This window comes from Acanthisitta chloris, unplaced genomic scaffold (assembly GCF_000695815.1).
Source record: "Acanthisitta chloris isolate BGI_N310 unplaced genomic scaffold, ASM69581v1 scaffold12317, whole genome shotgun sequence".
Taxonomy (NCBI): domain Eukaryota; kingdom Metazoa; phylum Chordata; class Aves; order Passeriformes; family Acanthisittidae; genus Acanthisitta; species Acanthisitta chloris.
The window spans coordinates 1-19,555 of record NW_008680970.1 but is presented as its reverse complement, the minus strand read 5'-3'; the positions used below and the strand labels follow the sequence as shown (position 1 = coordinate 19,555).

Genomic DNA, 19,555 nt, shown 5'->3' with positions numbered 1-19,555 from the left:
GGAACATCCTCAGCTACTGACTGTATAGCGAATATCAGGTCTTTTAGCTTTCCAGAGCTCAGGTCAGAGTTGCTTAGGATACTGTTCTCAGAGAGGAAATTAAACCTAAATATGTATTTCTCGCTGACATTTCTAGCTCAGATTCATTCTAAAACTTCCAGGTAAAGTTTTGCCTGGGGTCTTGTGAGGATGTGTGCAGGCTGAGCTGTCTTGGAGGGCTTAATGGTCATGTAAAGATACAGTAAAATAAAATTGATATAATTTGAAATGTTTATTTTCCAGAGCTCCTTTTGTAGGTTAAATGCACAGCAGTGACTTTTCTCTCTGTTATACAGAGGAGCCAATATACTGTTATACACCACACAACTTCACCCGCGATCAAGCCTTGTATGCCAGAGGATATTGTTGGACAGAATTAAAAGATGCCTTGCCAGGAGTTGATGCCAGCCACTGGCCCTCCTTGTTTGAGCATAAGTTCCTACCTTATGCACTGCTGGCTTTTGCTGGGATAATGTACATTCCAGCTCTGGGCTGGGAATTTCTGGCCTCCACACGACTGACTTCAGAGCTTAATTTTTTGCTTCAGGAGATTGATAACTGCTACCACCGTGCAGCTGAAGGGAGGGCACCAAAAATAGAGAAACAGATTCAGTCCAAAGGCCCAGGGATCACCGAGAGAGAGAAAAGAGAGATCATTGAGAATGCAGAGAAGGAAAAAAGCCCTGAACAGAACTTGTTTGAAAAATACCTAGAAAGAAGAGGACGGAGTAACTTTTTAGCTAAGCTTTATCTTGCAAGACATCTGTTCATCATCTTTCTAAGCATCATACCAATCACATACTTATCCACCTACTACGCTACACAGAAGCAAAATGAATTTACATGTGCGCTAGGAGAGCCTCCAGACAAAACAAGCAGCTCCAAATTGCACATCAGAGTGAACTGTAAACTGCCATCTGTGCAGCTCCAGCGGATTATTGCTGGTGTAGATATTGTTCTCCTCTGCTTCATGAACTTGATAATCCTCATCAACTTAATTCACCTCTTCATATTTCGCAAGTCTAACTTCATATTCGATAAACTGAACAAAGTTGGAATAAAGACCAAGAAACAGTGGCAGAAGTCCCAGTTTTGTGATATCAATATTTTGGCCATGTTTTGTAATGAAAATCGGGACCATATAAAATCATTGAACCGTCTGGATTTTATTACAAACGAAAGTGATCTGATGTATGACAATGTGGTACGCCAGCTGCTCGCAGCGTTGGCCCAGTCCAATCATGATGCCACTCCAACCATGCGTGATTCAGGGATCCAAACGATAGACCCAAGTGTTGATCCAGCAGACATTGATGCTAATGAGCAGCTCATTATTAAGAGACCAAGGAAGAAGATGAAATGGATCCCAACTACTAATCCCCTTCCTCAGCCATTCAAGGAACAGTTAGCCATTATGAAGGTTGAAAACCATAAACCTGAAAAGCCGAAACCTGTGCGAAGAAAAACAGCAACGGACAGCCTTATAGCACCTCTGTTAGAATCTGCTGCAAAAACCTCACAGCAATCCTCCACTCATAAAACCGAGCCAAATGCCATCCCAAGCACAAGCAGTGAAAAAAAGCACACACGGCACTTTTCCTTGGATGTTCATCCATATATACTTAGTAGCAAAAAACCCAAACAAGAGGTTCAAGCCATCCCTTCAATGCCTACGTCAAAAAGCCAAGAGGGCGGATTTTTAAACCAGGAAGAGAATGTTGTAGTGCATGTCACCTCTTCTCTCAAAGGTACAGTATGCCATAATGCCCATACCACCTCCACAGACCATAATTTACATAGCGATCTTCAGGAACTCAGAGTTCATCTGAACTGTTTGACCTACCTTGCTAGATTTTGGGATAGCTAATAATCTCAGGGCTTGCAGGCTTCAGAATAGAGGCTTTTCTCTCTGTAACAGCTATGTGGAGGATAGGGATTATTACACCTAGAGGTGTACAAACAGACTGTAGGCTGTTGGTGTGAGTAATTTTTCAAATGTAAGCGGATTTGCACGATTACTAGTGTGGTCATGCCTTGCCAAGGAAATGAGGAGCATTTGGTCTCCATGAAACCCTTCCTGCTCCACCAGCACCTGGCGCATTTCAAACCTGCCTTATTTTCAAGTCATATGGAAACTGCCATGGTAGATGATCAGCACTCTGATGAGTAATAGCTCCTTAGCAGTGTGTGGGAGACTGTACTAATGGCAGTTAAAGCTGCCTATATAAAAAATTCTCTTTAACGTTCTTAGGGGTTGACATGTGTTTGTCACCTGGAAATCGCAACTCAGCTGATTGACATTATTCTTCATGCAAGAGATGCTTTAAATTGCCCTGTGTCTCATATGGACCAGAGGATGGATGGTATGAAGTGTGGGTGCTGGTCAGGGATTCAGGATTTCTGCCATTCCCTTCCAGTGTGCCTCAGGTTCCTGTGTGTGTCTTGGAAAGCCTGTCCCTTTCTTAACTCAAAGGAGTGTTTCAAATATATCAATAATTGCTAGGTGCTAGAGTGATGAGGAAAGCCATTTGAACATTAAGAAAAGTGATAGATCAGTAGATAAACTGATAGACAGATATCTTCTTGTTTATTTTTGTAAGCTACTGACATAAAGAAGCACTATGCAGTTGAAGTTACAGAAAAATCTGTACGTACTTAAAGCAATGGCTCTCATCTCATTACAAGCTAAGACCTCCCTCTGGGCTGCGACAGACTGACATCTACCGTCACCCCACTGCCCAGCAAAGAAGTGATTTGAGGTATAAAAGTTTCTGTCACTTCCAAATCCCTATGCTCCTTAGAGCCCTCCAACTCCCCAATGTGCATGTGAGCTATTCTACAGCATTCCTTATACAGTCACGTGCTCTGATTTCAACTCCTCAAAACTGCTGGGGTTTTCTGGTCTCAATTACCTTCAGCTAAATTAGTGCTTGAACATTTTAAGGGCAAAAAGTAATTACTGGAGTTTTGGGGCTCTCTGACTCCCCATTCGCATTAAAAATTTTCAGCTTTGTTTTTGAGTTAGTCTACATTGCAGTCCATCAGGTAAGGAAGACTTAAAATTTCTGGAAAGAGAAATCAGTTAATGGCAAATTGCTGAGTTTTTTCTAAAACAAGTGGCTTACAATGTGTAACCACTAGCTTTTCCCATTGAAAATGTCAATGCTTTTTGTATTCCATCCTGTGGATTTCAGCAGTCATAACGTTTGTCAAAACATTAAATCATAACATTTATGAAACACCAGCCAGACTGTAGAGGGGAATAAAATACACTTTTCAGTTGTTTATTTCTTCATTTTATGAAAATGCCATTCACATAAGGAAGCATGAGCATGCATAAAAAAAGAACAAAATCTACAAACCCCATTTGTTGTTTGTCCATTTCCCCTGAGCTCACAACCCTGTTGTTTTGAAACAGTCCTGTTGGATTTCTCAAAGGGTCCCAAGAAAATTCAGTTTGGGTCCACTTCTGATCCCACTGAAATCATCAGTGCCAAAACTGCCAATGACTTTTATTGGTTTAGGACACTCCTCACTGATGGACTGGAAGGATGAAAGACTACCTGTCCTTTAACTGGCTGTCTTGTTTTCTTTTAGACACCCCTCATCCTGCAAAAGAGAGTTTATATTCATCTGAGACATGCAGAACTGTGCCTGCTGCTGCAGCTTTTGTCACGTGTAACCACAACCATATAGCCACAACTGCTGCTGCCACCAGTATGGCTTTGAACCAGGTCAAGCCAGAGCCAACACCTGCACTGAACTGCAACCCAGCCCACCCTTTGCTGCACATCAACACGCTGTACGAGGACCACGAGGAGGAAGTTTCAAACATAATGGACAATGGGATTCATTCACCGACTGACACTGGGGAAATTCTCTCCATCCCTACCCCAAAGCAGATAAGGTTGGCAACATTTGATGAGCCAATGGCAATGGTGAGCTCAGTGGAGTACTGAAGACCTCGGGCTGCCCAGCTGCACCCTCGTGCTCAGGCCCAGGACCACTGCAGTGCAGACCATGGTTCCCCCCAGCAATGCAACTCACTGCATGAGCATGGAGAGTTTTCACACAGACTATAGCTTTTGGTAATAACAACAAAGGGTTTTTAGGATCACATCATGAGCACTGTTAGTCGTTTGCAAAATAGAATAAAGAAAATCTGGTGGAAATAGACCTTTAAGACAAACATTATCTCTAGCTCTAAACTATAGTTTCCTGATTTAAATGGGAATTAGCACAATTTATTAACATGAAGAGTCTGATGGCATGCCACAGCAATTTTAGTGAGTGTTTAAATCCTTTGCATTCAGAATCACCGATTAAAGTTAAAACAACACAGAGGTGAGGTATACTTTTTTAATGGCAGCAGTTAAATAAGAGTTCTTTTCTAAGCAGAGAGGGGTTTTTTTTTCAATTCAGGATTATGAAAAAGTTGTATGCAAGCAAAATTTCTGTTTGTTTCTTTAGCTCACCGATGTTGGGCTTGATGGAGACTTAGCTGAAAGGGCCTTACTACCACCAGCATTTAAGTGCAAAAAGATTGATACACTCAGTCTCTTGCATTTATAAATTAAAATACCTGAAGTATGCCCTGCCCTTTAACATGCTTATATGTTTGATGGAAGATGATGAAATTAAGAGTTTATTTTTTTAAATATATTTTACCATGGAAAAATTACTTTATTAACTTTACAAACCAGGTGTTACTTTTAACAGAATGTGTAGAAGAGAGTCATTGTAGCTGCTTATTTTTTCATAGTGTAATTATGAACCAGGTTAGAAACTTTCATGGGTGCTTCACTGATACAAAAAATCTTATGAAGGTCATTATAAAATATCTTACAAAATATGAAACCAGCAAACCTGTTTTCAAGTAACACACAGTTAAAGAAGTCTATGAATTTAGTTCAGCAGATTTGGCTAGTCCTTGATTCAGCAAACACTTAAGGCCATGGATGACACCAAAATGACTCATGTCTAAAACTAAGCACACACTGAAATGGCTTTGCTGGATCTGGACTCCAGGCAGACAATAATCCTGCGGTATGTGCTATCACTGATTCAATATTTGCCATCCTTGGCTCAAAGCACATCTTCATGCCCATCTTCCTATAATTACGGTATGTGTGATTTAATAGAAAACTCTAGTATAACTAAAACATCTATTAAAAGTGTATCATGCAATAACCATTCTCAGCAAAATTATAGTGAAACAAAAAGTGGCTGTGTTAAAATAATATTCCTAGCTGCATTCAGAATCATGGACTGTGTGTGTTTGCTTCAAAATTATGTATAATGGTAGAAAAAAATATGCAGCACAAATATGGGACTGAAATATTGAGTTTATTTTTAATTTATTACCTCAGATATGGATATATTATACCAATATTTAATGAAAATAGCACTGAAAATAAATACCTATTATTCTGAATAGTTTAATGTGTACTGCTTCCTAGCTTAGTGTTACAACCCAGCTCTGAGGCAGGGTAACTGATATTCTTGTTAATAGGTCTCTTGAGGTGGATTAGAGTAAAACAACACTGAATGACGAGTGTATATATATGAGGCAGGTTCATTTTAAAACAATTTGGTTGCAGTGGAAAGGAGGTATGTAGCCATTTTCATTCTTTTATCTGAAATTACAAAAATATGATGAAGAAAGGGTATAAGGAAAAGAAAGAAAGAGAAGGAAAGGGCAAGAGTGGATAGTGGAGAGGAAAGATATCGCCACCCATGGATCCAGTGATGAGACTTGATCGTTGCGATTCCAGTGTCTGTGGCTGGAATCATGGTGGCAGTCCATTGGGGGTGGGAGCCCACACAACAAAGAGTTTGATGCCCAGGCTTATGTGGGAATGCCCCAATACCTCCCCTGGGGAGAGGTTTTCCTCAGGGGTCTTTGGTGGTTTGTGGCCCCTTCTAAAGACATGACCACTGTCTGGCCCTGCTTTCAGCTGTGTCAGTAGTTCCTTATCAGAAGGGAGGAATACCTTCAGGCTTACGTGTGGATGCCCCAGTACCTTCCCTGAGGCAGGAGTTGTACATTGTCAGCCTTATCAGGAGAGAGGAGATTGGCATGGTAAAAAGCATTACCCCACTTCCACAGATCTTCTTGCCAGCCTTTTCCCTTATCTGGCACAAAAACACATTAAGACATCAACCCCAGGTTTTCAGGGAAACAGTATCAGGGCTCGACCAGCCCATCCAAGCAAAGTTCCATTCATCACACTTAGTACAATTGGGATTTTATGATAAGCAGTATGTGGGACTTAGTTCACAATGTAAAGCCACCATTCTCCCCTACCTTCTTTCAGTTGTGCCCAGCCTTTTTGGCCTGAACAGCCCAATACCAAAACATCAGCAAGGCACAGGACATGTACCACAGACAGGGGAGGGGCGTTGGGGACAGCCATAGGACCTGGCTGAAACACCCAAAGGTCTCGGCACGGTGCAGCATGGAGCTGATGGGGGACATGGAGCTCAGTCCAGGGCAGCTGGGAGGTGATGACTGCAACAGCTCCTGCTGGTTTGTCTCCTTCCAGCCCCGGGAAGAGTCACTGGTGTGACTTTTTACATAACAAATCTGCACCTGCATAGCCAGGGTCTCATTCTACCCAAGGTACAGGAGGAAGCTTTCTGCAGTGAGGCAGCCTAGGAGTGTAGCATCACCTGTGATAGGACTGCACGCAAGGTCTCTGCCTGGCCTGATGGGTTACTGCCAGTCACTCAGAGTCACCTGAAAGCAACAGCACATTGAGTCTGGAGGTGAGTCAAATGCCTTACTACATCCTATTCATTTAGATGAATACTGTAGTTAGAATTAATTTTTTAGACAAATTAAAACCACTATAGTTTAGTACTTGTTAAACACCAATAAATATGGAAGATTGCTGTAAGACAATCAGGAACTTGTTAATAAAGGCAAGGTGAAACAATAGGACCACAAGACCAGTTTTAAAGTGATGTAACTAACTCCCACTATGCCACTGTACTCTCAAATGCCAGAAGTGGTGAATTTCTTCCTGTGTGCAGCAGCTCAGCTGACAATGTTAGAAATGCATGGGGGAATCCTTGGGGTTACGCAGTCACTCTTCCTTGGTAACCATACATTGGGCAATATGTCAACCATATGGGTCTGTAGCTGAAGTAATGTACTAATATATGTATATACCAGTGTCAGGCAAAGCAGAACATCTCAAAACTAAGGATCTGCACTTTGTGCAGTACATTGAAAATAGCAACATTCAGTAATTGGAGGGAATTTGATTATACAGAAAATGCTGGGCTGGCTTATCAAGTAGGTACACATACTGATTTACTGAGGGTGGTGTTTCCTAGGAAGAGTTGCCCACTAAGGTGCACATGTTCCCTATTTATTCAAGAGCAAGACCCAAGTCTATGTGGACACATTGTCATTCTCTGTGACACTGCTGGTTTCTATTGCTTTGGGATCTGTCGCTGCTCTTGTAGAAATCAGTATCAGACTTAACTAGACCCACTTAAAGAAAGGGAACCATATAGCTTTCTTCATCCCTGGGCCAAGCTAAACTCAAGAGAACACCTGCCTTACTCATGTTTCCCTGTTGTGCTACAGGAGCATTGCACCATTGCCTTTCACAAACCAGAGGCTGCAGATGTCAGGCACCCAGCTCTGAGTGTTAGTACAGTAACTACTGGTTAAGGGCAGGTTGGTGACCTGGGCAGTGTTTCACTGACCAAGCAAGCAGAGAGCGAGTGCAGCTCAGTCTTGGCTGATGTGTGGTAGATAACTGATGCAGACACAGAGCAAACACTGCCTTGCTGAACTGAAAAGAAAATTTTTGTGCCCTACCTATCAAATGGGACTTATTTAAACTGAATGACCAAAGATGAGAAAGACGAGACAAAGCCTCATATTTAAATGTCTCTTTAGTCTGAATCGCATTTTCATCCCCATCTGCCTTGTCTCTGCCTAATGGTTTCAGCTTGACAGATCTGATGACTCACATTCTCCAAGGCTGCTTTCCCATTTACTTCACAGGAAATAGGACTGCATGCTGAGAGCACAGAAACCCCTTTCTTCAGGGTACACTTATTCAGAGTACGTTCGACAACCGAGAGACAAGTGTGTCAGAAACATCTTTTAAGCTATTTTTAGGCTGTGCAAACCCAGCAGGAGATCAGCCATTTCTGTCTCACAGCAGCTAGAGAAGTCTGATGTGTCCTGTATGTGTCTATGTATGACTGTGTCGTCCATACATTGCGAGTGCAGAACTACCATCAGTAGTATGGAGGTTGTTCTTCTGCCTGCCTTCAGTGGAAACATACCAGCAGGGAGGGCACAGTGCATAGTTTTGTGCTCTGAATTTGCCTGGCTCCTTGAATTCCTCAAAGGTGTCATTCACCAGGGGGAAATGTGTTACTGTGGGTGCTCTGGGATCCACCGCATCAGCGAAAACAGCATTCCTTTGGGTCCTCTTTGTCTTCTTGATTTAGCTCCACTTTGGGGAATGGGATATTTTTGGTCTTGCAAATGTCATCTCTATTTGCTGTGGATGCAGAATGTAATGGAGTTAAAGCTTTAAGACAAGATCCAGGTTTACTTGGGTATCCTAGAAATGCTATGGAATCTTAACTCATTCCCTAGAATCACTCTGAAATGAATGGGTATCCCAAATTAGCCACAGTCCAGTTTCCTACCATACATTGTAGACAGGGCGTGACCTTGGAAATACTTAACAGGCAAGTATACAGCCTGTGCCAGGGATATCTATAAGATATTTTACAGAAGGCTGCATGGCCTTGTTCAGATATACAACCTATACAAAGGTCATCTACAACTATGTCCTACCTTAAGTGGTTTAATTAACACAAAGAAGCACCATTCACAAGAAGTACATCTATATGGCAAGTCTGGTTTGGGCCTACTGTCCAAACCCTAGCATTTCAACTCTCCATCCTTGGAGACTCGTAAAAGCCATCTGGACAGGCTTTTTTAATGCAGTAATGATTTTTAGTGTTGATGTTACTAACATTTATCTGTACTGAGTAAATGTACACATATACAAACACAGAGATTTACATATATCAACTGTATACCTACAAATTCTATATGTACATATAAATAGGCATCTTGCTTAGAAATGTTCATTTTCTCTGCTTTTTGAATAAACTATACTTAGTAATTTCTTTTCCCTTCATTCCCCATTATCATGCGTTAGGCCTAACCCATCAACATTATGTGTCTTTGTGACTCCTCTGGGATTTTCTCATGCTCAGCACACTACTGAGGATGCTCTGTTCCCGCAGAGTTTGGTGTGCTGGGTCAATAGTGACAGTGAGTCAGGCCCTGATCTTGGGATCTGTTTTCTGCAGGGTGCTTCCTACGGCTCCTGGGCAGCAAAACCCAGGGTAGAACTGTGCTGAGGACACAGCTGACAGCTATTTTCTACATCCTTTGTATCTCCAGAACTGGCTCCCAAAGCCAGCTTTGGACACTGAGGCAAGTAAAGTAGAGTTGAAGGTCATCTCACTTGTTCTGGCCACCAGGTTATCTGTCAGTTAAAAGTACAGCAGGGTTAGAGCTCACAGGCTCACAGAGAGTGACACTGCTCTGTGGGGATTTCATCTCCAGCTTTAGGCAAGCTTGTCATTGCACTTTCAGGCTTGCATCAAAAGGAGCACTAATGAAAAGCTAAGTCTGAGAACATGAGCCCAGGCTCCTAAAGCCACTCACTCAGCGAGAACTGAAGACAGCCTCAAACACACTTGACCTAGCGCTGTATAGGGGAAAATTCTTGCCTTCATATCACAGTCATAGAAGAGTATTAATAGGAATAGTGAAAACACAGCTTTAACCTTTCATTCAGAGGGTTCAAGGAGCTCCAGAAGAGATCATCATCATCATTGTTCCCAGCTTAGAGTTACAGACACTGAAGCACAAGAAAATGAAACAATTTGTCCCAAAGTTATTCAAGCTGTGTCTAAACTATCTAATCTAACGTTGAGAACATGCCATAGGTAGGGCACTACCCTATCTGCCAACATAACCAAGTCAGGATGGTTTTTGGGTGCTGCAGGAAAGCTATCTGAATTCTCCTTTTAGAAAACACTTTTGTTGTTTTTGATGTTTTAATTCTACCAGAAACATTGTGGAATATTGATCACAGAATGTTTCAGCTTAAAGAAACAACATGTTTTCTCATTAAAATCATTCAGCTAAAATACAAGCCACAAGCACATTCCTAGTTTTAAACAGGACAATTATTTTTGAGACACCTTCCAATATTTTCTGGCTTTTAATGTTGAATATTTCACTCTGTAAACAGACTGCAACTAATGGCAAGACAGACAATGTACTTTATTTACAAGCAACCAATTTTCAGCTTTTGCTATTCTCTGAACAGTTTTCAAGGATTTCTTAACTGTTTTGCAACACTGTACAAAGAGAAAAAATTGTGAATTATTCTGCCATGCCAGTGAGGATCTCAGGGTTCTGCAGGTCAGATTCAGGGAAATGCTGACCTGTCAATCCTGTTGTGCTCAGTGGTTATTGATGCTTCTGATTTTTAATGCTGTACTGACTTGTTATTTGTTCACAGAATGGGTTTGCCTGGAGTCAGAGCCAACTTCAGCTGAAAGAAGTTGTTGGGCCTCCTGCTGCACTTGGGAGCAAAGAAGTTTACTGACTCTTGGTTAACTAATTTTGCTTTATAGTCACAGGGCTCATAGCAGTCATCAGTCTAGCTTTCCACAAATACATCCAGGGACAGCACAGACTACAGTAAATCCCTGGAAGAGGAATGCATGATTCACAAGCAAAATCTGATGTCTTGCATGAAATGAGACAGAAAACCACCCCATAACCCACTCCACTGCAGATGGCTGCCTGTAAAGAAAAATTACATGCTTAAAAGATTATACCAGTTTTTGCTCTTAGAGCTTTTATACCATGGCAATAACCCCATGGCAGTTTACCAGTTACTGCTCTGGAATAACAAGCCTGTGCCCAGACCCTGGGGTGCACAGCAGAGGAGACAGATGGGTACATTTTGTTGCTGAGGAAAAGAGCTTCTAAGAGCAGTTCAGGAACTTCTTTTACAAAGTGATGGATGTGTTCATCCATGCAAACTTGGAAAAAGGATGTGCCACAATGGGGGCTAAGAAAACTCTGTACTATTTGTCCTCTATGTACAGCCCTGCAGACTTCACATTGACAGATTTATCCTGTTATTGGAAAGGCCTGAACAATGTAAAGGGGTGACTAGATGTCCAGAATAAATTAATAGTCTGAAGAAGAGAAGGTTCCAGGGAGACCTTATTGTGGCCTTTCAATACTGAGAGGGGGATTACACGAAAGATGGAGACAGACCTTTTAATATCTTGTCTGTAGCAATATGACAAGGAGCAATGGCTTTAAACAAAAAGAGGGTTCAAAAGAGATTTTAAACTAGAAGAGGATATATCTAAATTCAGACTAGATATAAAGAAGAAATAGTCCAAAATAATAAATCTGAGAGCCTGAGGAATTAGGGATCCCAATAGAGCAAAGGAATGCTTCACATGACAACAAAAGTAGCAAGAGTCAAAGGAGCTTCTGGGAGAAGCTTTAAATATCATGAGAGTGACTCCAAGGCAGTGACAGAATATTTTAGCACCTGGGAAGAAGACATTGAGTGAAGGGTCACAAAGATGATTGAGGTACTGGAGCATCTCTCCTATGAGGGAAAGCTCAGCGAGCTGGAACAATAAATATAACCTCTCAGCTAGACAGGTGGTGTCTGTAAAAGGAATGGCATTGAACATACCTAAGGTCTCTGTCCCCATGCAGACCTATGGCACCAGGCTCCTTAGGAAACTCTCCATGTGACTGTGTGAAATCAATGGATTCTCTGTTGTGCAAAGAGAGCATCAGCCTGGGAAACACCAGCAATACACTATGTCTGCAGATAGGTATTTTCCCCTCTATATTCAAGAGCTTTGCAAAAGTCTGTTTAACTTTTCCAGCAGATTTGTCAGAATATCCCATAGCATCAGTCAAAGTATTTCTCTTCAAGCCTGTCTTTACTTATAAGAGATGCTAACTTGGCCTGCTACTACCTAATTTGCTCTAAATCATCAGTTTCTACACAAGTGCTGGGGAGACCTGGTCTCCTGCCATAAGTCCTTTTGTTTCAACAAAGTCTCATATTAAAGTAACTGCAAGATGGGAACCACGGGCAGATCCAAGTCTTGGAAAGAGACACTTGGACCTAAAGCCAGAGCTATTTCTTTTATTTATTTTCCCTTTTACCATCTAAATGAAGGTTTATGTTACACTGAATCTCTGGGAAACGCTAGAGGAAATGGGGCCTGGCAAATGAAATGTCCTCTGCAGGCACGCTCCTCTTTTTCCCAGCAGACCAACTATCTCCTCTGGAGGTTCTGGCACTGGACTTTAAACAGTTATAATTAAAACTTTATGGTTTTTTGTTGTACTGCTTCCTCAGCAGATACATATTAAAATAAGGATGTCATTTTCACTGCAAATGAGAATTTGCATTTTGATTTTTACCCTAAGCATTGAAGCCAAAATCCATAAAAGATTATCTAATTTCTACAGTTTTAAGTATCATAATTAAGTTTTATGAATTATAACATTTGTAAATGTTTCCTGTTTGGGCTAACAGTAAATTGCAAGATACTTGATGACATGCTTCATGTGCAAAATCAAGGCAGGAGACTTCTGATGAGATAACTTGCTAATTTAGCACATGTTACTTCCTAGTGTTTGGACAGGAGCAATGCTTGGGAGCTGCTGTCATGGAGCAGCAGTACAATGGGAGCTCTGACCAAGAAGTCAGCAAGCCCACAGCCATTGCTCTGCTTCTGCACAGGCAGCTCTGCCTGCTTGCCTGGGCTTGGAACTGCCCCTTCTCAGGGGGTTCCTGGGCAAGTACTGAGCAGATCCATGTCTTTGGTCATTTAAATGAACCCTGTATTCTGGAGGATTGCCCACTTCTTTTTTCCTGTGGGCCAGAATGTTACTCAGTGAGAAATGAGAGTCCATGGATCTGCAGCCTTGGCTATACAAGGCATGGGGACACAAGAGATATCACTTGACCTGCTGACTGTCTCGGGAGAACTGGTGATGAGCAGCACAGCATGGGTGAGTCAGGGTCCAGAGCTACCAAAGCAATGAGCACCCTCTGGAAAGTCAGACACAGCCAAAGGCCATGCAGCCAGTGCTTTCCCTTTGTCAACCAGGTCACTGACTTGTTTCTGCTCATCTTCCCTTCACCCAAAGTCCACAATCTATGACATCCCTGTCTGCTGGGCCCTCCTCTTGACATTCTGCCCTCTTTCTCTACCATGTATCTCTTTCCACATAAAAACTGCTCTCAAGACAGTGTCGTACAGACACTGCGCCCAAGCTTCACTTCCTGCTGCTTCATTAGCCAGTAATGCAGTGCCATAGGAGCAGATCAGTCAACTGAAGCAGTTCAGTGCTGATTTCCTCACTGCTCCAGCCTATGTGGTCTGGGAGCTTAAATTCAGATGACATTTAGTGTGCTGTCCTGGACCAAACATTCCTGCCAGGCATGCGTGTGAGACCTGCCGTGTGTCTGAACTCTTATTTCGCTACCAGAGGCTGGTTTGTACCTCGGGTGGAGTCTCTAGGGCTGTTCTTTCCTGGGGAAGCTGCAATCACAACAGACCCACTCTGCAAAATCAATCAGTGCACAGGGAATTTTCTCCAAAACCACACTATTCCTTCAAGCCAAAATATCAAAGATTGCACTGTTATTATACTCTCACAGCCACCCTCATGACACCTTACTCCTAGAGCTACAGATCCTATATTGGCTGCAAAGCACCTTGCTCTGCCTCACCAGAACACCTGCCTGGCACCTGTGTTCACCACCACAGCTGGCGCAGGAAAGGCTACAGACCTGTTTCTCCTACCAGCAATGAAGAAAACAGGTAGAACCAGCAGGTGCTGATACTGTTTACCAGCTCCAGAGGGCCAAACTCAGTGGAATTTACCCGTTCATGTGCAAGGTGTATTCTGTCTGGAGGGTAAGATTATACATATGCACCATCATAATCTTCAGCTTTGCTCATTGAATGTAGTAACATTCAGCTACTGTTAAGTAAAATTAGACTATGGATTTACAGTGTATTAACTACGTCCGTGTGTGTGTTTACTCTTGCCCCACGATCAATGTTACATAAATCCCTCATTTGCACTGAAGAGCAACATGTGCTTTACTGTAGGATGGACACATGTCCAAGACTGGCTACCCCAGAATACTTAACACTTCCTAAATCCAAGTCCTAGCCTCCCCCACCAGTTTTCATATTCTCTGGAACTGACTCCATTAGGAAACTCCTTAGAGACAAGAACACTAATGTCTCCATTGTAATGTTGAAATTTTAAATGTTCATTTGTTGGTTTTGCTTAGGAAGCCAAAAACCATGTGATAAGTGATACCAAATGTGTTCAAATAAGCTGTGATTGTGCTGAGTGATCTATCAGGTCCAGAGTAATAAATGATGTTTCCTCTGCAGATTTATAGCAGAAATAAAGCCCCAAAGCATGTGAATCCCAAGGTGCACAGACAAGACCTGTTTAGCATGGGTGGCTGATACACACAGATTTTATGGCATAGAAGTTGATACACCTGAATGCAAACTGAGGATTTTATGGTATCATTTCCATTTTCTTCCCCCAAATGTTAATCAAGCAGCAAATGTATGAATAAGATAACATTGCTGTTGTTAGCAGGCTGGCAATCAGCTAATTGACAGTCTCTGTGCACTAGGTAATATGTATGTGCTGGTCCAATTATCTCTTACTGCTGGAGAATAATTCCTAGTTTTTAGCATAACATTCCAATGATACATTACCACCAAATGTTTCTGTTAAAGTATCTTCCTCTACATAGCTCCCTTAATTGCCTTCTGAAATGTTAACATGTATCTGCCCTTGTGTTGATGTAGTAAATATTTTGCTTTTAATTAGATAGTTCAAAGACAAAAGATTTACAAATGAAATGGAGTCAAGTCTCCTCTCCACTAGCCTGGACTATTTTGCAATCACATGGGCTGGACCAGGAGCTGTTCCTGCTGTCTTGGCCAGTGTGAGTCCTGCTGGGCAGTCAGGATGGGCTCACTTGTCTCCAGCAAGGCAGAGGTAGCTAATGCCTTGGCCCTTGTCCTCAGGAGGGCTGTGACTGAAAAGTCACCTTTCTGCTGAGTGTCCTCCTCTGCAGAAAACCTGGTCAGCTGCAGCCTGTACTTTAGAGGCATAACCAAAGCACCTAACCCAGGCCACAGAAATTCAGGTAGAATTTAATATGGATTGCTTGATTCAGGCACAACTAGTGTTGTGCCTGGGCCAGGACCTTTTTTGTCATCTCAATTATTTTCATGGTTTATTTATTAAGGTTAGCCAGAAAGATCTGAGAGCTCATTACTTTAGTACATATCAGGAGAAAAAGAAAATAAATAAAATCACAGTTGTGAAATATTTTCTCAAGTAGTGCTTTTTCTGTGTATCCTGCAAAAATGTCAGGATGAAAACACCTGACATGTATACAGAAAAAGGGACATATGAGATGGAAAGCGAGAGAACAGCAGGTACACATATGAAATTAGTAAATGAAAACTCAGTAATAACATAACAAAACCAGGTTTGCAATTTTGTACAGGCAAGTGGCCTGTACAAAATTGTATGTTTACCTGAGATCATACAGGTTAAATAAAGAAACTCTGTGCACTATACCCAAACTAAATGTCAAGGTCAAATGCCACACTGCAACACTCCTCTGTGTCTCTAGTTTTCACTGACCATCCTGCATCACCTTTCTTTACTGTCCCCTTTTCAACACAATGATGAACACTGTGGATAACAGATGCTGCTTTTGGGAATGGGATTTGGGGTGGAAGGCGCAATGGGTTTTGTTGGGATATCAAGATTTTCACTTGTCTGATTTTACTGTGAGCATGTCTGTTGCCAGCTGAGTTCCCACACACAGAGATTCATCTGTTCAAGCACAACCTCTCCTTCTCTGAGGGGTGTCACACTTTTTTATTCAGAGGTAGGAACACAGGCTGATTGTACTGACACTCTGCATCCCTATCCTTGAGGTGTCTCCTTCAGCCAATGGTATGTATAAGCCTGCAGACAGCAGGCTCCTGCCAGGCTGCTTTGGGGCTCCCAAACAAGGATTTACCTGTCTCACCTGCAGAAGCTGTTCCAGCAATGTTCTAGCTACTATCTCAGGCTGTAGGGGGAAAAAAAATAGATGGTTCTCCACCTCTGAAACTTTCAGGGTGGACCCTGAAATCAGTAGAGAGGTACACTGATGTATTTACCAGGTGCAATGATTCCACTCTCTTCCCGTGGCAGATATGAAGTAAGAAATTCAGCTCAGTTCTTACATTTCCTAGAAAAATATACAATTAAAACATACATAGCAAGTTTGGATCAGTGGATAATACCTTTGAAGTAGACAGATTTTGTCCCTTTTGTTATAGTCCAGTGTTCTGAAGTTCTCTCAGCACCAGCTCTGCTTTGCTGTTAAAAAACTAGCCAGTAAATCTGATACCTTACTAAATCAGAGAGCAAGTAGAGGATCTGCTTGTATCTGAATTGTATTGAGCTAACAAGTGTTGTTCAGTACTCACTTGCTGCCTGCTGGGAGCTTGACAGCTCTGTCCAGCCACAGCTGACTGACCGATGCTCTGTGCAGGTGGTAAGTACAGGCAACAGCATTTCTACATCTAGTACACAACAAGCATTTCTTATTAGGTTATACTAACTCCTCCTGCTCCCTGCTCTGCTCCCCAGGAGACTTTAGTAGTGGTAACAGGAGCTGCCTTCAGTACCTGCATGGAACTGTCTCCATTAACTTTGTAATAGACATTAAACACAATCATGAGCTGAGCTAGAAATGAAAGGTTCAGAAAGGAACCACTTTCTATTCCCTCTGGTAAATTGACTCAAAAGCTGACATTTTGTATGTGAATTAACCAGTTCTGAATAAATGTCCAGTTTTGTTGGTTAATATTCACACAGAATCCATTACTAATATAACTTCATTATGAGTAATTTTAACATTTAGTATAAGTATTTGTAACAATCTCAGCCATTATCCTGGTAACTAGTATCAATAGGCTTCCTAAATGAACTATAAGAACAATTAATCATACAATACCTTAACTGTATATTGCATTAATTATACATTCACCCAGTGGCAACAATTAAAATTCAAGCCTCACCTGAAGGCAGACTTAACAACAAATACATTTGTAACAGCTTAAAGCTAAAACCACCTTTTATGTAATTTCTTATTAAGGAATAACCATAGTATTGGTCTTGCACGTAACTTGATAAATACATTTCAAAAATCTTGTGTAATAGGATCTGAATTAATCTCAGTGATGGGCAGGGAATAGAACTTCTTTTACTGAGCCTTCTGGAAAGGACACCCTCATAACAGTAAGCAGCAATGTTTGCTGTTTCACTATCAAAAGTCATATGTAGCTAAAAACATTCATCCCTCACCTGTGAGCCTTCACTCACAGGTTTGATAGATAACATATTAATATATGCACCGAAAGAACTCGGGACATTTTCCCATACACCTATCATGTGTGCTTTGTGTTTATGCTAATTTATTTTATGGATTTAGAGTGCTCCCAGTGGTACTGCAATGGAATCAGTGCACTTATTGCAATTGGGTTTACCTTGCCGGAGGAAAGGTCAGCCCTCAAAGAAGGAAATATTTCACCTTTCCCTTCATTAGCCAGACTCCAATGTGACACAAAAAAAGCTTCAATTTCCATCTCCTTTGTTGACTAACAAATTATTGCATTCTTTCTGGGGAAAAAAAAAACTATAGAAAGAAGCCAGAGTAACCCTCAACTGAAAGCATTTTCAAGCTGCATTTAGAAATCACTTTACTCATTTCTGAAGTGCAGTCACCCTGAGTGAAGTAAAATTACTTTTCTAATAGGAAGCAGTGACAGACATTTTCCAAGCAAAATTTCAGGGGGAATGGAGAGAAGTCAGTCTGTAATTACACCTGGTGAAAATTACCCAGGTCTGAAGGCTAATAGAACATCTCTTTTTAAGTCCCATGGGAATCCTTCAGGGAGTGAAGGTAGCAGAGAATGCTCATCACGGGATAGGAGTGAATGAAGTGGAACAGACAAACAGCAGATTTGCTGAAGGGGCAGAGATGATGTAAAGGATTTGGGCAGTCACTGCACAGATGCTGGGGCTGGCTCTGTGTGAGCTACCTCCAAAATGCTGGGCAGGGTAGCTGTTCCCTGAGGCATGATACTGCAGCTGTGGGTTGGGCTGTTTTGGGGCCCAAGCCCATCTCTGTGTTGCCCCACAGGTCCCTGCTTGTCCATGTCAGTCCAAGCCAGTTTCAGCTTCTCCATACACAATCTGTCACATTCTCATGCTCTAAAGTATTTGAATAAGTACATTTACAGATATCTAGGCACTTCAGCCGTTCCCAGGGAAATGAAACAGCTCTTTCTAGGCAGGCTTTGTTGAATCAGCCTAAAGTTAAACCCCTCTTTAGAAAATACTGTTTTTTCATAGGCAACATGTATAGCAATGTGCTAGGAGAGCAGTTTCACAACTGGCATTACATGGCTCCAGGTAGGGTCATGGAATGCAGCTGGCAGTTCAGCCTTCATACAGGACACAGCTGAGTGTGCAGCAGCCATACTGCTGCTGGAGCCAGCCTTTCCTTCAGGTCTCTGTGTCTTTGTCTGCAGCAAGGATTAAATATGTTTTATTTGTACATTTTCTGATGGGCAAGGTCAGTCTCTGAATTGATGGGTATTGGATCATGTCATGCCTGAACACAAGCGTAAGTGACCCATGAAATTAAAGGACATTTTCTAGTATTCACTCAGGACAGCCTGATCCTGAAGGTAGATCAGCCTGGAAAGTCCTAGCAAGAACAAAAAGATATTCATCTCTAGGTAGAAGAAATGCCTAAAGGAAAAATACACAAACACGAAGAGTGTAGCTTGAGTCCAGTGAGACAGAAAAGTGGTGGTGGTTTCAGCTTGGGTTTTTTTCACAACAGGGAACAAAATACAGAACAAGGAAACAAAAATAATTCTATAGATGTGCTATATCTTAAAATATTTCAGGAACTGATACCATAAAACATCAGTGATTAGTGCAGCTTATAGGGAGCACTGAACAACAGCAGCATGGGATCTGTAATAATCTGTCTGTTCCTAGCTTTTGGCAAGAATTTGAGTCATCTGAGACACTATGAGGAGGCACTGGCCTGTGAGAAATCATCTCATTCCACAGCTGTGGTCACAGAGGGGATCCTCTGACACTTATCCTCAGTATAGGATCCAAGACTGTTTATTGCAATATCTTAGAGATATACAAGTCTGCCGCCCTCTGGATCCCTCTAGATTTGGTGATGGGAGGGACGGTGCAGATGACACAGCTGGGGTCTGCCTCTGTTCTACATGACTGTGAAGTTCAACAAAATGAAGTGCAGGG

General features: G+C 41.9%; 1 protein-coding gene across 1 annotated transcript; it reads left to right on the top strand.

The window, feature by feature from the left end:
• Positions 1 to 335: 335 nt before the first annotated feature.
• PANX2 (pannexin 2) lies at positions 336 to 3,998 on the top strand (the record flags this gene model as incomplete). The annotated part of the gene is made up of 2 exons (XM_009077925.1): positions 336 to 1,787; positions 3,637 to 3,998. Coding segments are annotated over 2 exons (1,814 nt in total), but the record flags the coding sequence as incomplete, so codon positions are not given.
• Positions 3,999 to 19,555: the final 15,557 nt, after the last annotated feature.